Source organism: Chionomys nivalis, chromosome 19 (genome assembly GCF_950005125.1).
Source record: "Chionomys nivalis chromosome 19, mChiNiv1.1, whole genome shotgun sequence".
Taxonomy (NCBI): Eukaryota; Metazoa; Chordata; class Mammalia; order Rodentia; family Cricetidae; genus Chionomys; species Chionomys nivalis.
In genome coordinates, this window is record NC_080104.1 from 51,325,298 (window position 1) to 51,349,377 (window position 24,080).

At 41.2% G+C, this 24,080-nt stretch overlaps 1 protein-coding gene across 2 annotated transcripts; it reads left to right on the forward strand.

Moving 5' to 3' along the window:
* Positions 1–612: 612 nt before the first annotated feature.
* Positions 613–22,255, forward strand: Zwint (ZW10 interacting kinetochore protein). Of its 2 annotated transcripts, XM_057751156.1 has the most exons (8): positions 613–669; positions 1,415–1,505; positions 1,666–1,789; positions 1,948–2,114; positions 2,230–2,286; positions 2,562–2,701; positions 2,795–2,910; positions 21,894–22,255. In XM_057751156.1, exons 1-7 carry the CDS (start codon positions 632–634, stop codon positions 2,907–2,909), a joined length of 732 nt encoding a protein of 243 aa, XP_057607139.1. In that variant the 5' UTR covers positions 613–631; the 3' UTR covers position 2,910; positions 21,894–22,255. The 2 variants fall into 2 exon arrangements, with proteins under 2 accessions (XP_057607139.1, XP_057607140.1); XM_057751157.1 differs by lacking the exon at positions 21,894–22,255 and having other exon boundaries at positions 2,795–2,911.
* Positions 22,256–24,080: the final 1,825 nt, after the last annotated feature.

Sequence of the window (24,080 nt, forward strand, 5' to 3'; positions counted from 1 at the left end):
CCATAGATCATGCATCTTTCCATCCCGATTTGTGAAAACGGTAACCAATAGCGACTGCTTCATCTCCAAGCATCTTTAACAACCCCTTAGGAAAAATCCTGTTGCTTAGGATTTTTGAAGATTTCAGAAATCTGCTGGTTCCAGGTTCTCAGGGGGAGGCCTCCTCCCTCTGTACTGTTATTTCAGCTGTATCTTGTCAACACAGGAGAACCTGCTGGTTCTGCTGGGGTCTGGATAACATCTTTCAAAGCACAATATTTTGGACTCTTAGAATTTACTTATAAGACCAATATTCTTCAGCGTCATGGAGGTCAGCCACACTTCCTTTCTTTGGACGTAATAAGTTTAAAAAAGAAAACGTTAAAAGAAAAAAAATTGGCCTCTTCTCTCTGCAGCCACTGCCAGAACCGACACTCGTCGGCAGTACTGTCTATCGCGCAGGCGCAGAACCTGCAGCCCGCCTACAGCCTCGAGACCCAGCTGCGTGTGCGTCAAGGGCGGGTCCGGAGTCGGCCTATGGCCAATGAAAACGAGCTTCCCTTCCTTAGAGTCCCGCCCACCAACACAGAAGCCAATCGCTTGCCTCGGCGCGGAGTTTAGGAGCATCCCAAGGTGCTGCTCGCAGAGAGCTATGGCGGCTCCTGAGAAGCAGGCGGAGGCTACCGAAGAGTGAGTTCGGGTGGGGGGGGAGGGGCGGGCGGCTGGAGACGGTGGGCGGCGACCGAAGTGTGAGTGCCGGGGGGTGCGGGCGACTAGGGCAGCGGCTGGGGCTGTCGGGGGAAACCAAAGAGTGAGCGCGGGGGGTGGGGGCGACTGGGCCGGCGGCTTAGGAGGGGCAATGCCACTCTAATTCGGGAGTGCGGCCTTTAAGCGATGGTGTCACCCTGTCCCAGGAGTTCGACCTCTGAGGGATGTTTTTCTCTGTAGCCCTGACTGCCCTAGAATTCGCTCTGTAGACCAGGCTGGCCTCGAACTCACCGAGATCCGCCTGTGTCTGCCTCAGGGATTAAAGGCCTGCGCCACCACCGCCCAGCAACAGTGGAATTTCTAGGCCCTTCTCTGCCTCAAAGTGATAAGAGACCCTTTCTGTCAGCGAGTATGAACCCTGACCCCTTTCTTTGAGCGAGTCTGAGCCCTGAGCTCAGTCAAGCAGGGGACATGGCGGGTGTGTGTGTGTGGGGGGGCGCTCCAGCTGTGATGAGTCACATCTATACCCTCACCCCCTCCCCCAGAAGGGAGTCTGAGCACTGCCGCTCTTTCTGAGCAGGGGACTTGGGGGTGTGGCTTCAGGGGGTGTGTCGTGATTTGGGAGCTGCTTAAGGACTCGGAAGAAAGCCTCATACAGTCCCTGACATTTATGCATGTGCGCATGTCCTTTAGAGCTACTGTGCATGCCCTCACTTGTTTTCTACAGGGTCCTTGCTGAGGTAGAAGGCATTCTAGAACCCGTAGGCTTGCAGGAAGAAACAGAACTGCCAGCCCGGATCATGGAGGAATTCGTGAGGGTATGTATTAAGGTGGGACCCAGCATTTCAGTAGAGGCTGGTCCTAGGATTGCCTATTGAGATAGCAGGTAACACTGGCGAAGAGCAAAGTGGAAGACAGTCTTGGCGTACAGTACCCAAAGGTAAGGCTAGTCCCTGCTTCTCTCCTCGCTCTGAACAGAACTCCCGGAAGAAAGACAAGCTGCTTTGCAGCCAGCTTCAGGTAGTCAACTTCCTACAGAATTTCCTGGCTCAGGAAGATACAGCCCAGAGCCCAGACAATTTGCTTTCTGAAGACACAAGTCGTGAGTATTTGTGGTGGAGTCTGATCTGAATGGTTGAAGAGGGAAGATGTGAGTTATGTCTGTGTCTAGCTCATGGGAGGACTGTGGCCCAGGGTTATATAGAAGGCCAGCTGCAGGCCATTCTCCCTCACGCACTTGTTCTTTGTGGCCCATCCTAGGCCAGAAGGCCACTGAAGCGAAAGAGCAATGGAAGGAACTGAAGGCTGTGTACCAGGATCACGTGGAAGCCATAAAATGTGCCCTGACCCAGGCCTTGCCCCAGGCAGAAGAGGCCCAAAGGAAGTACACAGAGCTCCAGGAGGCATACAAGCAACTCCAGGCTAAGGTACACCTAGAAGACTTGAGAGAAGGAAAGCCCGGAGGGAGGAAGGGATAAGCTGGGCTGGACTTAGCACTGTCTCCGAACCCAAACATAAGAAGTCATCATTTTCTCCCTGCAGAAGCAAGTACTTGAGGAAAAACTGGAAACAGCTCAGAAGCAGTGGCAGCGGCACCAGGTAGACCCCTTTCTTCAGGCTCTTCTCCGCCTCAAAGCAGTAAGGGACCCTTTCTGAGCCCTGACCCTTCTGTCAGTGAGTCTCAGCCCTGAGCTCAGTCCAAGCAGGGGACATGGCGGGTATGGCTCCAGGATAGCAGCTGTGATGAGTCATGTCTATACCCTCACCCCCCTTAGAAGGGAATCTGAGCCCTGTAGCTCTTTCTAAGCAGGGGACAAGGGGGTGTGGCTTCAGGACAGCAGCCTGAGTTACCTGTGCACTCTCACCCCCCTCAGAAGCGTATCCAGAGGCTGGCAGAGATTTCTGCAGAGGCGAAGGAACGTCAGGCGGGAACTCAGCAGAAGCTTGACCAATCGAATCAGGAACTTGAAACCTTGAAGCTGCAAGAGGGACAGGAAGAGGATAAGCTGCGCAGGTGAGGTGGGGATCTGGCTTGAAGGCTCAGGCAGTCCCCCTCACCCTTCCACCCCCCACACTCCTGTCACTTCACTCAAACTCTGTCCCTTAGGAACCAGACCTACCTCCAGCTGCTGTGTACCCTGCAGAATAAGCCGCAGGTCCCCGAAGCGAAGCCCGAGGACAAAGATGTCAAGGGAAGTGCCCTTCCACCTGAATCTCTGTAAGGTAAGCCGTCAGCTGACCCAAAGAAGAACAGTCCTTTAAAGGGATTGAGAGAAGCCAGGGACTTGATCTGACTTGTCGCCCAGATTTTATGTCAGACCAAAGGCCTACACCCTCCAGCGGGGGCTTCCTGGTTGATGGCAGTAAACACAAAGATCCTCCATCAGGTAGAACCGACTCAGAATTTGATGTCCTTTAATCCAAAACTGAAAGGAAATCCTCTACATCAGAACTTTAAATGTGAGGGAACTGGAAGTGGGAGGATAGGGAAAACATGATTGTAAGATTTTTCTCTATCATTTATGAAAAGGTAATGCTGCTAAGTGTAGTTTAAGTTTTAGAGAATGCTATTCGTAATAATTGCCATTTTTTTATTGTGCTAGGAAAACAGCTGTAGCCTCAGTATAGTCTTTGTTTAATGTTTCCTATGGGTTTGGAATCCTTTATTTTAGCATTGTGTAATGTTTTTTTTTTTTTCCTATTGGATTATGTTTGTTTTTTTTTTCCATTTATGTGTTCTTGGTTTTCTGAGGTCCGAGAGAAGTGTGTTTAAGTTTTCAACTATGATTACTAATTTACTTATTTTTCTTCATAGTTCTGCTGAGCTTGCTGGTGCATTAACACTCACATGTTTATACTCATGTTCATTTGTACTTGAAATAGAGATTTTTTTTTTAATACTCATGTGACCTTGCCACTTCTCTTTGCTTACCTTTGTCTGGATCTCAGTTTTGAGTTTCAATCTTTCTTAATCCTTTTTATTTGTCACTTGTATGCAACAGTTTTGTTAGAAAAAAAAAAATAATGAGCGGGCTGGCTCCGCCAAGGCAAAGACATTCAATTAGGTTAGATCAAACCGAATTAAAATGCCCATCATTTTAAATACTGTGCTCTCGAGTGGCTGAGTGCATGGCAGGGACACAGGAAAGCAGAGAACACGTGCACATGTTTCTCCTCTGGGAGCCCACTTCCATACCCTGTGGGAGTGGTCTTATCCCCTCCCTGGAGCATGCTGGGACTTGGAGTTTAGACCAATATACTCCCAGGCCAGGGGGGCTGGGATGGATACCAGTGGCTGGGCCTATGCTCCAGACTTAACAAGTTTTAGGGTTACTTTAAAAAATTTTGTTCGTAGTTTAAGAGGTCATAATTCTCAGTTCTATAAAAAAGGATTTCACATGTTGGGGGAATGTTATTTTCAGGTATGTGACTTTTGTTTATCCTGCATTTGTTTAATTCTGTGAAACTGATTCTTTGCCGGTCTAAAACACGTGATGGTCCTAATAAAGAGTTGAACGGCCAGTAGCGAGGCTGGAGAAGGGATGTGTGGGGCTGGCAGAGAGGATAAGTAGAAGGAGGGATCTGAAGAGGGGAAGGAGCAGTGAGAGAACAAGGGGAGGAGGACGCCAGTGGCCACCCAGCCAGCCATGGAGTAAGAGTGAACATGGGCTATACACAGGTAAGAAAAGAAAAAGCCCAGAGACAAAAGGTAGTCGGGATACTTTAACTTAAGAAATGCTGTCTGGAAACAAGCCGAGCTTAGGCTGGGTGTTCGTAAGTAAGAATAAGCCTCTGTGTGTGTTTATTTGGGAGCTGGGTGGTGGGACCCCCAAAAAACCAAAAGAATAAAACATCACACAACATTCACGGTTGCCATTTTTAATATAATTTCTATTACTTTAATTTTCCTTGTGCCTTAGTTTTAATGTATTGTTTTATTTATTCCTCTTGTCCTTTTTCTTGCCTAGAAGCTCTTCTCTGTAAGATTAGCTATTATTAGCCTGAGGTTATGTGTAAGAAATATTAATTTTTTCTTAAATACTGAAAGAACCTGGGAGGCATTACTATTGATATATCATCTCACCTTCAATTAATAAAATACTATTGTTGATCATATTACTTCCAGTCTGTTTGTATTTTCACATACTAGAATTTTAGTTATTCAGTGCTATACTCATATCTACATATAAATTTACCGTTTCCTTTATTTTGATTTTACATTTTGTTCCTTTCCTAGAATAACTTCATTATATAGGAATATCTCATAATTTTCTTTAAAGTTGGTCTTACTACTTTTCTGTTACTGTGAAGGGGCACTGTGACGAAAACAACTTAGAAAGGAAAACATTTAGCCTAGGGCTTCCTTATGGCTTCAGAGGGTGAGTTCATGACCATCCATTCAGGGAGCACTGGAGCAGGCAATCAGGAATGGCGCTGGGGCTGCAGCTGAGCACTTACTTTGGTCAATAAGCAATAGGCAGAGAGGAGAGACTGGGTCCATCGACTGGGCTTTTGAAACCTCACAGCCCACTCCCTGTGACATATCTCCAAAAGGCAACACCTAAATTTTCTCTAATCAGTTGTGCCAACTAGGAACCAAACGTTCAAATCTATGAGCCAATGGGCCCATGCTCACTCAAGCCTCCACAAAGTACAAAGACTGTATGACTTGAACATTTTGTTTCATCCTTAAGGTATTGTCTCATTGTTTCCTGTGAGAAATCAGCTGCACATTTCAAAGCTCTTTGGGTTTACTTTTCTTCTGAATTTCTTTTTTTAACTTTATCAAGGTAAAATAGAAAAACAGTATATAGTATTAAGGTGTACAATGTGTTTTGATATATGTATATGCTGTGAACGACCAAATAAAACCCAATAATATTTATTCACATTTCTGCATTGAGAGTACTGAAGATACACTTTGTTAGCAATTTTACAATAAATCAACCTATTACTCTGTTACACACAGTAGGTTGCCAGAACTCATTCATGGGGTCTTACTCTTACTGGCTACCCACAGAATCCTGTGTTTTCTACTTTGTCATTTTATTATGTTGTGAATAGTTTTTTTGGATTTTGCTATTAATTGAGAAAATACCAGTCTTTTTACATTCCAGAATAGGCTCAGCCTTTAAAGGAGCATAGTTTTTAAAAATGTCATTGTAATCGTATGTTGCTATCCATTATTCAACCATCTGTTTTTGAATTTTGAATTTTCATTTCAAGATATTATATTCGAGCCCAGTATACTTTAATTTTATGTCTTAAGAATGATGGGCACAGAAATCTTGTCATCATTGTTGGCTAGGTTCCTAGTTTACAATTCTCATACACTGCCAACATTGCATGCTACCATTTGTTTATGTTTGAGTAATCTTACTGTGAGCCCTCCATATCTTGACCTTTATCTTTGACAACACTTTGTACCTCCTACGCAGTTGAAAGGATTCTGCCAGCAGCTAATGAGAATTACCAGTGTGTTGGGAAGGGTGCCGCTTGTTTGTCCCCGCCACCCAGCCACGAAATAACCCTCAGAAAACCATATTATTTGCAATACTGTTTGGCCAATATCTTAAGCATATTTCTGGCTAAACTCATATCCTAAACTAACCCATCTCTATTATTCTGTATATTGCCACGTGGCTGTAGCTTACCAGCTAAAGTTCCCATCATCTGTCTCAGGCAGCAGATCCATAGCTTCTCCTAACTCCGCCTTCCTCCTCCCATGCTATAGGCCAAGCCAGTTTTCTTTATTCATTAAACAAGAAAATCAACACATAGACAGAAGGACCATTTCCCCTTTTCTGGAAGGGTTTAACTTTAACATAATAAAATTACATATAACAAAACAGATATCAAACAAGAATTACAGTTACAATATTTTTATCTACTTTATCTTTTATTATAACTAAAGAAAGCTATAACTATAAATTCTTAACTCCATCAAAGACTCCAGAAGGATATAATATTATCTAAGTAAATAGGAAGTACATTGTAAGCAACTTCCAAAACTCTAGAATTGACAGAGACATCTCACTGCCTAGACAGTCATCGAAAGTTCTTTTGTACCATTGGGGCCATTCATCTTCAGCCTACAGGCCAATAGTATTTGGCAGACTTTTCCATGAAGAAGGAAATTTCAAAGATAGTTCTGCCTGTATTGGCAAACTGCCAGTCAGTTTCTTCTGTGTCCTGCACAATGTCTGGCGGACTCTTTCATGAAGCAGGAACAGTAAAGGATGGTCTCACCTTTAGGCAAGCTCAGCAGTCATTTCTCAGTTCAGGTAAGAGCAGTTTCTTTCTCAAATGGCTAACCAACTCCACGAGGAGCCTCTTCAATGCCCATCTTTCTCTTAAAGTAATTGGTGAAGATGTGTCTCATGCCATGATAAGCCCTAAGTTTTTAAAACATTTTAAGTTCCATATTCTGAATGTTTCTGAAAGATTTGAAGAATACCTATTCATCCGAAATACATCTTTGTACATCTAGAAAATCTAACATGACTACAAGCTTGACTATTATAGGTGATTACCTATTAACCTATTATTTCTTAATTATACATTACATTTTTAAATGAACTGCACAATCAATACTTTAATCAAGAGCATGTGTGTGTGTATGTGTGCATTTTTCATTATACATAGACATCCAAGTTCGCACTCCCCTCCTTTTATTCCGTCCACTTACCCTTCCACCCCCCATCCACACCTCAGAGAGGATAAGGCACATTGCTTAGGGGAAGGTCCAAGGCCCTCCCTATTATGTCTAGGCTGAGCAAGGAATCCATCTAAAGAGAATAGGTTCCCATAAAGCCAGTACAAGCAGTAGGGATAAATCCTGGTGCCATTGCCAGTGGCCCCTCAGTCTGCCCAGCCATGCAACTGTAAATCACATTCAGAGGGACTAGTTTGGTCCTATGCTTGTTCCTTCCCTGTCTGGCTAGAGTTGGTGAGCTCCCATTAGACTGTTACAGTTGGTGTACCTATCATGGTCTTGACCTCTTTGCTCATATTCTCATTCTTCCCACTCAAAAATTTAAAGTACATACTTTTGCTATTCTTTACATCTGCATCCTACCCTAGGTTATATTTCTGGTCTCCAGATGGGTTTTTCTCTTTCTCATTAGCATTTTCTAAGGAGCTTTTATTTCTATTTATTTTTCTAAACTCTAGATTTAGACTGAGGCTCCAACTCAGTATGCACAAGGCTCTACATTTAATCATAGCCCTACAAAACAAGGGATATGACAGGACATTTCAAACCTTGGCCTTTTTACTGCCTTTTTTTTTCTTTTAATGAAATCTTTTTTTTTTAAAAAAAAAAGGTATTTACTTTCTTGTAGCATATATTTTTATTATTTGCATAATTTAGACAATATTTGGTAAATGAAGGACAAATGTCCTTTTTTTCTTTCTTTCCTGTGAAAGGTTTTATGTTTTATTGAGGCATTATCATTTTATAAATTTGTTCTTCCAACCTTAGTTATCCAAAAGTATACCAAATTATATGTCATTGGAAATTTCTGCTAACTTTTAAAATGGAATTTTTTTGTTCACACACTGTTAGTCCTCTCCCATTGTATGACCTTTCTGAGATGAATATATTTCATCCCTGTCTTACAGAATCTATGTAACTTGCATTAAGCTGTCTTCTCTTTGAGCTTCTTCATGTCTTTGTTATGCTAAGTTTTGAAATACTAGTGGAGTGTGAAATTGATACATTGATTTAATCATTACTCCTAGCCCAGTCTTTGAGTCACCTGTGTGATAGGTAGATTGTTGGGCTCTGAAAACCTTGCTGTTTGGATTCACAGTCTATTAACTAGCAAACATGCTCCACGGAAACACTGCACTAGAATCAACATCGCTTATGTGTTTGGAAGTCTTTGCCAAATTTCTTTTGAGAAACATAAATTATTTTACTTTAGTTGAATTAATTTTTAAAAAAGTCCTGAAACAGATTTTTTTTCTTTGTGATACATTGTCTCTCACTTTGTAGTCCAGAATGGCCTTGAATTCATATCCTCCTTCCTCAGCATGGCTATGATTATAGCTGTTGGCCAACACATCTGGCTAAAAGACTTCTTTGTGGAATCTATAATATATTAAAGATTGGTGCCAGGGCTGGAGAGATGGCTCAGTGGTTAAGAACATTGCCTTGCTCTTCCAAAGGTCCTGAGTTCAATTCCCAGCAACCACATGGTGGCTCACAACCATCTGCAATGAGGTCTGGTGCCCTCTTCAAGCCTGCAGGCATACACGCAGACAAAATTTATATACATAATAAATAAACAAACAAAACAAATAAATAAATATTTATAAAAAAAGATTGGTGCCATATTTTTATGCCTCTGTCAAATTATGTCAGAATTTGACTAGTCCAAAATGTTTTTATGCTAAAATTTTTGTGTCATTGTGGGCCTCAGCCATAGATTATGTTTTGCATGGATGTGGAGAGAAAATGATATCTTGAGGCAGAGCCTGGTCTCCATATATGTGAATCCTGTTTTAACCTGATCAGACACTAGTAGTAAATGGTTAATTTAGAACAGTCTGTTTAATGAAGCTTAGTATTATATCTTAGTGAAGCATGATTAATTAAAAACTCAGGGTCAGAAATTGGGGTTCAACCTGAAGATCTGAAAAGCAAAACAGCCAGCCACTGGCTCATACCTTGACCTCAGTCTGAAATGGTGATTCTGTCTCCTGGAATCTCAGAATGAGACTGTGTTTCTGAGAATGGTCTCCATCTTATATTTCTCTCTAGGGCTGGGATTAAAGGCGTGTACCACTGGGATTAAAGGTGTATGTCGTTGTGCCTACTGTGATTAAAGGTCTGTAAGGCCGACCAGTGGGACTGTTTACTCTCAGATCTTCAGGCAGTCTTTATTTATTAAAATATAATAGAAATGCTACTACATCTTAGTTTTTGTTGTAGTAACTCCACTGTTAGAAATAGATGTGTTCTTTCTAATTTGAAAACCTTTATTCATAACAATAGCTGCATTGCCTATTTCAATGTGTCAGGTACAACCTGACAGAAAATAAGAGTAGAAACACTAAACTCAGTATGTGAATTCAACTACAGAGATGCATAATACATGGACATATATGGTGTATGTCCATGCATACATGCTTTGGGCAGAGAACCAGATTAAAGCGAACCAAGGATATTACTCCTTTCTTAATATTGTTTCTGTTTTCAGATACATGTCCAGTCATATATGCTATGTTTTGTGGCAGATATTTACTGTATACTATTGACAGAAGAATAGCTAGAGAACTGGGGGCAGTGTTAGCTCGGTTTCACACATATAATTACCCAGAGAAAACATCAAATATTTATTGAAGGTACTGTATGCTGAACTTAAGTCCTGAGCATTGAAGACAGTGGTCCTGTACTCTCCAGGTTAGAAATAGGGGGAAAAAATCAGAAAAGCAAGTTCTATCCAAAAACGATAATACCTTGTACCATTTAAGACTAAGAAACAGAACGTTTTGGCCACATCCAGGATCATTACATTTGTCAGGTTGAAGAAACATCAGGAATGGAATAAAGGAGTGAGAGACAAGTGCAATCAGAAACACTACAAGCCAAGCAGAGCTTGGAACAGAGGTTCTAGTATAGATAGTAGGGCAACAGAAGTAGTGAGTCTCTAAGAGCTTGTGCCATCATGGCTCCATAGAGTCAGAGCCTTAACCCAGAATGTAGAGAGCCTATTTAAGAAAGTTCCTTCTTTGGCAAAATATCTTCAGTTGCATTTTAATTTGTGGAAGTCATGCCATCAGTGTTTCAGTTGTTGGCAAAATGGGCATCAGTAAAGAAAAACACTAATGCTTCCATCCGAATAGCTTTTGGGTATTTTGGGTACAATGTAATGACATAGTACCACTGAAATCCACTTCAGGCAGTTAGATACTAAATGAAAGTAGCATTGGAGTGGTATCACAATGGAGCCTCTTATTTTGCAATGTTGCTATGTTGAAAAACCTGCTCTTAAAGAATACAGTGTAGCTTTGAGCTACAGCATATTATTTTCAGGGATAATGACTAAGGCAGTTGAATGACTCTTATTCCTAGATGGTGAGCTGGTGATAGTTACCAGTGGCGCACGCCTTTAATCCCAGCACTTGGGAGGCAGAGACAGGCGGATCTCTGTGAGTTCGAGACCAGCCTGGTCTACAAGAGCTAGTTCCAGGACAGGCTCCAAAACCACAGAGAAACCCTGTCTGGAAAAACCAAAAAAAAAAAAAAAAAGGTACCTATGGCAAACCACCTACTTTTGCAGTTGATACTTCATGAAAATAGTTACTAAGGGCTCATGAATGTTGGGAAACATTTTGAGCAATGCAGAAATACTCATTGAGTCTAGGTGATGATAATCTACCTATCAAGAACGTAGGAATTAGTTGGATATGTGAAGGGAAAAGAACCACCATCTGTATATAAACATTAAGTACGAGCTGTGCTTACATATTATTTAGACAGTAGGTGTGCTTTGTCAGTGTGTCGAACATCTTTAATACTTGGATTCAGCAATATTCTTAGATTTTTTAAATTTAAAGCCAAGAAGAAATTTCAAGTATCTCTGTCACTCTTGGTACTTAGAGATAAGTTTTTTTAAAAAATTATTTTGGGAAATGAATTAAATATTTTTGGTGACATCAAGGAGATGGCTCAGTTGGTAGTGTGCTTCCTGTGTAAAGCATGAGGACCAGAGTTCAGTCCCTTGAATCTGCTTTAAGTACACTAATCATGGTGACAGAAGTCGTTTCGAATCTCAGTTTTACAGAGGTGAAGGCAGGTGTGTTCCTGAGGCTCTGAATCGGCAAGCTACAGGTTCAGTGAGTAACTATCTCCCCCATACAAGGTAAACATCAGCTGAAGAGGAACGACACCGAAGACCGTCCTTTGAAATCCACACGCATGCATGCACACTGATGCACAAACACATTCACATGCATACAGATTATTTAAGGGAATACTTGGTACCATTATGGGAATTTTTCTTACCTTCATCTCTTTTTCATAGTTTCAGAGATACTTAGTAACTAGTTCACTACCTCAGTTAAGCCATATTGGTAAGCCGGGTAGTTTTTAAAAGAGTAAGAGTTACTAAAAAAATGTTTCACAGCCAGAAAAGTAAGGGTAGTAAATAGGTCATTTACTAAGCATCATTGTCGGTGTTTTGTTGCTATGGTGTCTGCGATAAATAGGTTGAAGGAACCCAAATCTGGGCTCATGATTTCAGACTGCAGTTCTTTTTTTCATGCTTCTGGGAATGTAAAGGGGTTCTGGGACTCTGCTGCTGTGGGTATCGTTGCAGAAGGGTGTGATGGAAGAGAGTGCCTCACCTCACAGCAACTAGGAGAGGGAGGATGCATGTATGTCTATGTGCATGCTCCTAAGTGCAAACACAGCTATATACTTCAAGGCACCCCAGTGACCCAATTTCTCCTGTTAGGACCCACCTCCCAATCCATTCAGCTGGATTGATCCATTGGTGAATGTTAAGCCCTTGTGATCCACTCACCTCTCCACCAGTCAGGTCCTAGGACTTCAGCATCCAAGCTGTTTTGTGTTCTATTTCATATCTATTGTACAATGATAACTATAGATTGTGTATCTTTTGAGGAAAGTTAAACAGGTATTTCATGTGTTCAGAACATAACTTTTGTATCTAATTAAATATATCTTGGAAAATTGTATTCACCAAAATGTGATTTAAGGTAAATATTTGTATCAAATTACCTTTCCATAAAATACAAACATGTTTAACATTTTTTATTTAATATTACTTTGTAAATTTAGTTATGAAGCTGGTGCATTATGTTTTTTAGGTGTCTAATATAGAAGAATTTTATGTGTGTATAAAATTGTGTATAGGTGTATACATATGTAGTGTGTGTGTGAACTCTCAGGCATCTTCCTTCTTAATGTATTCTGCTTTATTTTGTAAAGACTCATTTCATTTGTGAAGACATCTGGAAACTACAGGAATCTTGTCTAACTTTGTTGCAGTCTAGGTTATTATCAGTAGTTTACTCTGTTTATTTTGTATTGGAGTTTTTATTCATTTGTTTATGGAGAAGCTAAATGACTGCTTGGTTCAATTTTTAAGTTGTGTCAGGACACGTATTTACATTCTATGTTATGGTGTATTTCAAGAGATGTTTGCTGCTTTAGAAGATTTTTCTGAATTTAACATCATTAGAGTTGTGTAAGAATATGTATTTTATTCAGTCATTTGAAGTGTATGTAATGCTTCCCACATGGCTAATAGATCATGTAAACAACAGCATTAAATATGAGTTTTCTTCAGGTATGACTATCTTTACAGCCTGAGCTTTGCAGGAACTGTGGATAAAGTGTCTTTATCCTTATGGCAAATCCTCCTAAGCTTTTCTCTTTTATTCCTCTCTGTGCTTAAATAGTGGATACTGGAGACTGAGAGGGAAGGCTCCCCAAATGGAGGGAGTCCAGGTTCTCCAGTCTTGCAAGAAATAGCACTGATACAGACAGTTGTGCTGGGCTGCCCAGGAAAGGGAAGAGGCAGGGTGTACACTATATGCTGCCTCCAGAAGAGTTATATCACATGCAAACATTCTGATATCTCCAAGCAAATATTTTGGAAAAATCCCATTTCTGTTGGTGCTAATACTTTTTTCCTCAATATGAGAAGCTTCAAGGATTATTCATGTCTGGTTTTAAAATAATATAGGATTCAGGTGGATTCTGTGTGCATTAAATTCTGTCCTCCCAAAAATGATGTAAAATGGTATTGCCGCATTGTCTGCTCTCCTCTTTCCTTCAAGTGGCCTTTATGGTAAAACACAAAGCCCTATGTGCTTTGACGAAATCATTACTGAACTGCTTGTATCCTTAAATATCTCATAAGTACAAAACACTGTGTTCTCAGAACTGAATGCCATATTGAATCGGTTGCATCATACTTGGGAAGATGTCTTAAATTCCTAATCCCCTCACACTGGGAGTTTTAGTGTGCCAGTGAATGCTGCTGCTGCTGCTCCTTGACCTGATTTGTTAAAGTTTGTAAAGGAGGGAAATAGCTGGCATGCCCCTTTTGAGTGTGATGTCTTCTAGCTTCCTTGAGAAGACTGTTGACTGATTACTCTGTCTTTGAGTCACTTCGTACAGGCTTCCACCCTCTACATCCACGCAGTGTCCGCTCTTCTTTATGTTCCATGTCACTCCTATGTCCATGACACTCATCATGAGTTACATGACATGTACTTTTTTCTATTCTCCTCTTGAAGATGTCATACTTAAATGGAAAGTTTCTTTTTTTAAAGATCTTTTTTTTGTTGTTGTTTTTGTTTTTCGAGACAGGGTTTCTCTGTGGCTTTGGAGCCTGTCCTGGAACTAGCTCTGTAGACCAGGCTGGCACAGAGATCTGCCTGCCTCTGCCTCCCGAGTGCTGGGATTAAAGGCGTGCGCCACCATCGCCCGGCTTTTAAAGATCTTTTATTGCGTATGGATATTTTTGTTCGTTTGTATGCCTGGGTAAAATGTGTGTATTATACCCAAGGAAACTAGAAGAGGGTGTGGAAGCCCTGAGAACTGTAGTTACAAAAGACTGTTAGTGGCCATGCTGGTGTTAGAAATTGAACCTGAGTCCTCTGGAAGATGAACCAGTCCTCCTAACTGCCATGCCATCTGTCTTCCTAGCCCTTCAGTGCAACATTTTTGAGGTTGCAATGATTTCCTTTTGTCTACTTTTAATACTTGCTTTTTTCATTGTTCTTAAATAATTTTTATTTCATGTGTATGAGTGTTTGCTTGCATGAATGTATGTGTTCCTTTTATGCTTCTGGCTCCAGAAGGAATCATTGAGTCTCTTGGAACTGGAGTTAGAGACACTTGTGACCTCCCAAATGGGTGCTAAGAAATAACTAAACTTGGGTCTTCTGTAAGGGAGCTAATACTCCTGCCTGCTGATCCGTCTGTTTCTCCAGACCCTTAGTGTTTGCTTTGTAATGATTCTCTCTTTCAGTCCTGTCTGTCATCTCTCTTCCTTCTCCTTACCTCCCCCTAAACATAAAAGTGTGTCAGATGCTTGCAGAAAGTTTTCTGTAAACTTTACTTTTGACCCTGAACTAATTGATATAGGAGATTTTATTTACCTATAAACATCCCAAGTGTAATGCCTGTGATTAATAATTGAAGATGTTGATTTTTTTCAATGTCTTTTCTGAATATCTCAAAATAATTGAGTTGCCATAAAATACCATAGAGGTGCAAATGCTGGGAAATCTTTGGTAAGCTATGTCTTTTCTGCATCTCTCTCTCTCTCTCTCTCTCTCTCTCTCTCTCTCTCTCTCTCTCTCTCTCTCTTTCTCTCTCTCTGTGTGTGTGTGTGTGTGTGTGTGTAGCTAGCCAACTCTTAAGACTTGAATTAGGTAGTGCGTAGCACAGGTACAGTGATATTTGAAAATAGACCAGGGCAAACTGTGGTAGAAACTTAAGCCGTTGGTGCTAGGATAGCTTCCAGAAAGGTGGAGGAAACCTGAAAGCAATAGCATTGAGATAATTGAGAGCTTTCTATCTTTGCAGAATGGCCAGAAAGCCGAGAGTGAGAACAGAGTAAGGAAGTAAGGAGCATGAAGGAGCCAGGTCATATGGGCACTTTGTGGACTTGTGGTTGGTAGTTTAGGATTTATTCTGAGTTAAGCTAGCAAGAATTTTGAACAAGACTATTGGGTGTATGTAATTTAAAAGAATTTAAAGCTGCTGTGTGAATAAGTGTGAGATGAGGCAAAAAGGTGATGGTTGATTGAATCATCATACCTTTGGAAGAGTAATGAACTGTGAGATGTGGATGCATCTAGGAGAAGAGCTGAGAACTGTGCACCTTCTGGATTGCTGAAGAAAAGACAGTGATGTTAATATCATATGGCAAATTGAAACCCAGCAATGACCTTGTCTTATTTGACAGAATTTATCTCTAGGCAGGGACTTGTTGGCCTTCTCATTCTTCTGAAGACACTGGTTCTTGTATCTAAAGAGAAACTGTGATAGAATAATAAAAGCTAACAGCAGGGACCAGCATAGAATCTCCTATCTCCTAAATAAGATGTCATTCTAGCCCTAGCCCAGCAAAACCTTAGGTTGCTGCTGTCAAACTGCCTCTTTTCCTTTTCTAGAAATTACTTGGCTGACAAGAGGACTTGGATGGGGTCAGTGATACTGCTTGTCTTTGCTTGACCTTGGTGTCCAAGTTTGCTATGGGAAGTTAGTGGGAAATGCACCAGACAAGCATGTAGATGGGGCTCTGTTGGGGAGAGGCCCTGCTGAACCTCCAGATGGAGGTCATCTGCCCACATCTGCACTTCTCAGTATGAAACCAGTTGCTTTCTAATTCATTAGACTCCTCAAGGGATGTTTGTCCTTGATACTCCGTGGTTCTGTTGTTTAGAATCAGAAAGTTCTATGATTTAGGTGCAGACAAATAGTTTAAGATTATTATTTTTTTTTAACAGAAAAGAATGTGTGTGTAAATCTCAAAGGTAGTCCTTTGCAGTAATTAAGAGGTATCTGGGACCCTTTCACACCTTCAGAGCATTGGTGGTCCTATTGTTGCAAAACTTAATCTAATTTAGGATGATTCAATGAAGCAGGATTTTAGATAAAGAACCTTAAACATTGAATTCCATCTTTTTAAAACATTTTTTGAATTGTGTGTGTGTAAGCGTGTTTGTGTGTGTATGTGTGTGACTGTGCATGCATCTGTCTCTGGGTCTGTGCCCATCAGTTGCAGGTGTCTGTAGAGGCTGGAAGAATGTGCAGCATTTTTTAGATCTGGAATTAAAGAACATTAGTGAGCCACCTGACTGGGTGCTGGGAACAAAACTTTGGTTCTCTACAAAAGCACCAAGAGCTCTTAGCCACTGAATCAGCTCTGCAGCTCTGAGCCACTGAATCAGCTCTGCAGCCTTTCAGTTCCTTCTGCATCGTAGCACATGCTGTTGAAGTTTTGTCGTTATCGGCTTTGGTACCAACAGCCTCCCTGATGGTCAAGGTTCTGAAAATAGTTCTACACTTCATTCTTTACTTTCATACATAAAGCTAGCTGTGACATGTAAATACCTTTAGCACAATTATAATACTGCTTCAGGGTTAGTTTCAGACATCACAACGTGTTTCTGGGACATTGGCAGGAAGAAATCATACCTATCCTAAGTCATCTGGGGGGATGTGTGAGACAGTGCACCTATAGAGAATCAGAATGTGAAGGGCACGTAAGCACCAGCGATACTGGATAGCATAGTTTTCGAGTCCATCTTTGGTTAGCCTACTCAGAGACATGAAAGGAATGATTGCACAGGTATAATTTCCAAAAACTCTATGAGAAGCATTTGTATCCTGGCTGTGATTTGTAAGTTCTGATAGGAACACCCCAGAGTCTGCATTTTCTAAGTGTTCACAGAGGAAGCCCTGTGCGAGGGTTTCTCCATCTTTTAAGCATCGTATTTCCTGCTTACTCACTAGTTGAGTTGCTGTGCAGCTTCTTGGTGTCCTGTCATGACTAATTCGAGACTTTCAGTTGTGCTTGTGCAACCAATAATAACACATGTTTTCTTGTTTTTCATTTGCAGTTAAGCTTTTGGGTAAATTAATGGCAAAAATAACATTCTTACAAATAAGGACAATAACTAGTCCTTTGGTAAAAGGTACTTGGAAATGCTGACACAGATGCTAGAAGACTTGGGGTTAAGGTCGTGGTGATTTGTAAAGTAAACATCCATGCTCATGCAGAAGCTGCCAGGTAGCTTCCTGTTCCTTCTTATCCTAAGACACTGATCCGTAAAGTAGCATGAACCTCGGCTGCATGCTGTTTTGATTTTAACACAAGTTATATTGGGAACATTTAGTGTTACTAATGTGTACAGTAGCTTTCTCAGACTCCTATTTCTATGAATTATTGTACCCAGTACATGGCATTCATTTTTATCTACTACTAAGTCAAAAACTTTAATGTAATGTAGTTTACATTAAAGCTAGCTAAACTGGGACTCAGGTATTGAGTAATCTCTTGAAAATGACTGGGTGAGTAGTGATGACGAAATTTGAATGCAAAATTCTAACTCCAGCTCCCTGTTGTAAAGCTGATTATTTGTAGTCTTTTTTTTCTCTGTGGTTTTGGAGCCTGTCCTGGAACTAGCTCTGTAGACCAGGCTGGTCTCGAACTCACAGAGATCCGCCTGCCTCTGCCTCCCGAGTGCTGGGATTAAAGGTGTGCGCCACCATCGCCCGGCTAAAACTGATTATTTGGCAGTTGTATAATTTAGTGAACTGGCTAAGAGGACTTCGATGCCTTTCCCAAAGGTCTCATTGTATCCTATTTTGTGAAGTATCTAATTTTCTTCTTCTCACATTGACCTCAACACTCATCATTTGTGTTAGAAGAAACAAGTGCTCACTCTTGAGTGTGCCTTGACTTCTCTTTTTGAAAAACAATAGATGTGATGGTGTATATGCATAATCTTTATCCTTGGAAGGCTAAACTCACTATTAGTTTAAGGTTTCCCTGAGCTGGAGCACACAGTGAGACCCTTTCTTTTTTTTTTTTTCTTTATTTATTTTTACTTAAAAATTTCCACCTCCTCCCATCCCCCTCCCCCATTCCCATCCTCTTCCCTCTTCAGTCCAAAGAGCAGTCAGGGTTCCCTGCCCTGTGGGAAGTCCAAGGTCTAGGAAGGTGAGCATCCAGACTAGGCTCCCACAAAGCCAGTACATGCAGTAGAATCAAAACCCAGTGCCATTGTCCTTGGCTTATCAGTCAGCCCTCCTTGTCCTACACGTTCAGAGAGTCTGGTTTGATCACATGCTCCGTCAGTCCCAGTCCAGCTTGCTTTGGTGAGCTCCCATTAGATTAGCCCCACCATCTCAGTGGGTGAGCATGCCCATCGCAGTCCTGACTTCCTTGCTCATGTTCTCCCTCCTTTTGCTCCTCATTTGGACCTTGGGAGCTCAGTCCAGTGCTCCAATGTGGGTCTCTGCCTCTAGCTTCATCCATCGCCAGAGGAAGGTTCTATGGTGATATGCAAGATATTCATCAGTGTGGCTATAGGATAGGGCCATTTCAGGCTCCCTCTCCTCAGCTTCCCAAGGATTTAGCTGGGGACATCTCCATGGACACCCGGGTACACCTCTAGAGTCAAGTCTCTGGCCAACCCTAAAATGGCTCCCTTAATTAAGATATATACTTCCCTGCTCCCATATCCACCCTTCCTCCATCCCAACCGTCCCATTCCCCCAAGGTCTCCCTATCCCCCCCTTCTCACTTTTTTCTCCCCATCTCCCCTCACCCCCAAGTTTCCAATTTTTGCCTGGCAATCTTGTCTCCTTCCAATATCCAGGAGGATAACTATATGTTTTTCTTTGGGTTCACCTTTTTATTTAGCTTCTCTAGGATCACGGATTATAGGCTCAATGTCCTCACTGTCATTAAGACAAAAAGGCAACCTACTGAATGGGAGAAGATCTTCACCAACCCTGCAATGGACAAAGGTCTGATCTCCAAAATATATAAAGAACTCAAGAAACTAGACCTTAAAATGCTAATTAACCCAATTAAAAAATGGGGCACTGAACTGAACAGAGAATTCTCAACAGAAGAAGTTCAAATGGCCTAAAATACTTAAGGTCATGCTCAACCTCCTTAGGGATCAGGGAAATGCAAATCAAAACAACTTTGAGATACCATCTTACACCTGTCAGAATGGCTAAAATTAAAAATAACCAATGATAGCCTTTGCTGGAGTGGATGTGGAATAAGGGGAACACTCATCCATTGCTGGTGGGAATGCAAACTTGTGCAACCACTTTGGAAATCAATGTGGTGATTTCTTAGGAAATTCGGGATCAACCTACCCCAGGATCCAGCAATACCACTCTTGGGAATTTACCCAAGAGATGCTCTATCATACTACAAAAGCATTTGTTCAACTATCTTCATAGCAACATTATTTGTAATAGCCAGAACCTGGAAACAACCTAGATGCTTCTCAATGGAAGAATGGATAAAGAAAGTGTGGAATATGTACGTATTAGAGTATTACTCAGCAGTAAAAAAACAATGACATCTTGAATTTTGCATGCAAATGGATGGAAATAGAAAAACACTATACTGAGTGAGGTAACCCAGACCCAAAAAGATGAATATGGTATATACTCACTCATAAGTGGATTCTAGCCATAAATAAAGGACAGTGAGACCCTTTCTTAAAGGCGAGTGTATACACACACACACACACACACAAGCAAGCAAAAGCTCTTGGGATAACTCCACAATAAAGGCTGGCTCAGGCTGGTTTGACTGCAGGTAGTTTCTTGAATTGCTTCTAGAGTTCCAAAAATCTGAAATCTGTAAGATCTGATAAGACAGAACCTGAAATGGTTTTGCTCTGGTGTGTCATCTGTGCGGGAATTTGCTATCACAATTTAGAAATACTCTTCTCTATAAGGTGGAAAACAATAAGACGTGGGTGAAGTTTTCCCTTTTACACTGCATGTATGCATCATCGAGAAGAAAGAAATCAGTGCTACCAAGCTACTCAGTGATGAAGAAAATGAAACTATTATAAAGCCCAAAGTTAAATCCACCCACTCTGCAACTGACCTGTGACTGACTTGGCCAGCCACATCCTGCTGGGGAGAATGGAGCTTGTTAACAAAAGCTGGGAGTGTGAGGTTGCAAGGTCTTACCAGCAAGCTATTGGCTGGTTGTTCTGCATGAACGAAGGCTGTTTCTGCTATTCATACCAAACTTGCCCATTAGTATAGAGTCTAGGGATGTGCTTGTTTGACAGTCACATATAGAATGACAAATAATAGCAAATGCTTTTCCAATTAGCAATTTGTAAAATGATACAGGTGAAAATAGAGTTACTGAAGTGCTACTCAAGTCATAAAATACTTTCCCTAAACTCATTTTCTTTTTATAATACTTGAAATCCTCCTCCAAAATAAATACTGAGAAATGGAGTAAAACTTATTAAACTCTTAAATATTAGTACAATGTAGTCATGATTTGCAGGCTCTTTTCCAACTTTTGTTTATAACTTAAAAAAATGAATTCAAGTAGACAAATCTTGGCCAAAATAACATTTCAAAATATGCTTTTCATCTTTATTACCATGGTCTCTGGCCCAGCTTTCTCCTGTTTCATCTCCTAATTCTAGGAGCACAATTTGCTATGTAGTAATGCATTTCAAAATTTTCGCCTTCAGCATCATACAGTTGAGCACAGATAATGAAATAAATATAGCAACAAATTATTGAGTGAAAATCTGACAGGGAAGGAACAGTATTCCATGGGGAGGAGAGTTCCCTTGGATGGTGTTTGTTATGAAAGTACATTAAGTAGAGGAAGATAATCTACACTAATGATAAAAAACCACTGGGTGAGGACTGAGCCAATTGAGTTAAATGGGATCTTTCTGAGTAGATTCTGACAAGAAATTCATGAAGCAGGTTTATTCAGAAAATAACATGAGAGTCATGTGAAGAAAGATAGTCATTATATGTGAAGAAAGAAACACAGACAATAGATGGACCTTGATGACAAAGCGTACCGGACACTGGGTTTGAGCGACTCTGAGAGAAGCATACTAGTGGAAAGCTTTGAGTATGTAATCTGATTGATATTTACAAGGACCACTTAGTGTTTTCTATACAGATTAGAACAGGGATGATATGTTTGAAATACAGTTATTTAGAATTTATGAATGCATTTAACAAGGTTGAAAAATGACTAAGATCTAGGCCAGGTACTGTTGGCAGAAAAGTATTATAGATAGTTTGAGGGTCTGTTTTACCCCATTGATTATTCAATCAATATTGAATGTCTGGACTATATGTCGGGAGCTCCAACGTGTTTTTGTCCTGAACTGGTAGGATCCAGTTTCATGCTGAGAGGAAGAATAGACAGGCCTTAACCTTGGCCAGGAAACAGATAAATGGTGGTTTACAGTGTGTACCCATTCAAGTGGCACACTAGACCATTGCATTCCGGTGTCTGGGGACCATAGGTCTGACTGGAATCACGGAGCTTTAGTGCTTCTACTTGTGTATCTCTTAAGGCTGGAGTGGCTAATAACACTAGTGTGGCAACAACTAAAGGTAGGGTTGACATCATCAGCTCTTTAACATTGTTCTCTCATGCATGTTTATATTTTACAAGGAACAAAAAGAAGTACTGGTTTGGCATCGAACATCCTATCCACTGAGAATAAGAAGTCATGTGATAATGCTGCGCCTTGAGAAGTGAGATGGTGTCATGATATCCTTGAGAGCTAAGGAGTCTGGATTGAAGGAAATCTAGTTAAGACTGATGGTTGCGAAGCCCGTTAGCAGATCTCCAGGACACGCATAATGAAATGCAGCAAAAGAACAACTTTCAACAAGACTCAGTGACCTGGATGTCGACCCACTCCATGGAGATGAACCTTCTGGGAGACCTTATATTGTTGGATACATTTATGGAAGTGTAATCTTTCATTAAATTGCTCATTTTTCCCTCACAGTGCAATCTACCTTATTCTGCCTTATTTGAAATAAAAAAGATCATACGAAAATGTTTGAGATAAGAGGAACATGAAGATAAGAATTTGTTAGAGAAATTTGCCTCATGAGAGTTAAATTACCAATAATTGCTTATTTTAGTTTTTATTTTTATTTTTTTAAATTTCATCTTGATAAAGTTTATTATCCAAGCAGAGTCTACAGAATGGTTTGAGCAGCAGGTGATGCTCGAATGGCCTGTCACATTTTTTTTTTATTTTTTTTTTTTTGAAAAAACATTTTCCGCCTCCTCCCCGCCTCCCATTTCCCTCCCCCTCCTCCCGCCCCTCTCCCCTTCCCCCCCACTCCTCTTCTCCTCCCTCTCCACTTTGAAGAGCAGTCAGGGTTCCCTGCCCTGTGGAAAGTCCAAGGTCCTCCCCCCTCCATCCAGGTCTAGGAAGGTGAACATCCAAACTGGTTAGGCTCCCACAAAGCCAGAACATGAAGTAGGATCAAAACCCAGTGCCATTGTCCTTGGCTTCTCATCAGCTCTCATTGTCCGCCATGTTCAGAGAGTCCGGTTTTATCACATGCCTTTTCAGTCACAGTCCAGCTGGCCTTGGTGAGCTCCCAATAGATCGGCCCCACTGTCTCAATGGGTGGGTGCACCCCTCGTGGTCCTGACTTCCTTGCTCATGTTCTCCCTCCTTCTGCTCCTCAATGGAACCTTGGGAGCTCAGTCCGGTGCTCCAGTGTGGGTCTCTGTCTCTATCTCCATCCATCGCTAGATGAAGGTTCAATGGTGATATGCAAGATATTCATCAGTATGGCTATAGGATAGGGTCATTTCAGGTTCTCTATCCTCAGCTGCCCAAGGAACTAACTGGGGACATTGCCCTGGGCACTTGGTAGCCACTCCAGGTTCAAGTCTCTTGCCAACCCTTAGGTGCTCCCTTAACTAAGATATGTGCTTCCCTGCTCCCCTATCCAACCTTCCTTTATCCCCAATCATCCCGTATCCCCAAGATCCCCCCATCCTCTCCTCACTTTTCTCTCTCCATCTCCCCTTATGCCCATCCCACCCCACCCCCAACATTCCAATTTTTTGCCTGGCAATCTTGTCTATTTCCCATAGCCAGGAGGATAACTATATGTTTTTCCTTGGGTTCACCCTCTTATTTAGCTTCTTTAGGATCACAAATTATAGACTCAGTGGCCCCTATCCATGGCTAGAAACCAATTATGAGTGAGTACATCCCATGATCTTCTTTTTGGGTCTGGTTTACCTGAGTATAGTGTTTTCCATTTCCATCCATTTGCATGCAAAATTCGAGAAGTCATTGTTTTTTACCGCAGAGTAGTACTCTAATGTGTATATATTCCACACTTTCTTCATCCATTCTTCCATTGAAGGACATCTAGGTTGCTTCCAGGTTCTGGCTATTACAAATAATGCTGCTATGAACATAGTTGAACAAATGCTTTTGTCATATGATAGGGCATCTCTTGGGTATATTCCCAAGAGTGGTATTGCTGGGTCCAGGGGTAGGTTGATCCCAAATTTCCTGAGAAATCGCCACACTGATTTCCAAAGTGGTTGCACAAGTTTGCATTCCCACCAGCAATGGATGAGGGTACCCCTTTCTCCACATCCTCTCCAGCAAAGGCTATCATTGGTGTTTTTGATTTTAGCCATTCTGACAGGTGTAAGATGATATCTCAAAGTTGTATTTTATTTAGACAAATACAAGCCTTTGTTCCATTTATCTCTGACTTACAACCCCAAACTTATCTCCAAATAGTCTGTTCTTTTTTTTTTAAGATTTATTTATTTATTATGTATACAACATTCTGCCTTGATGTATGT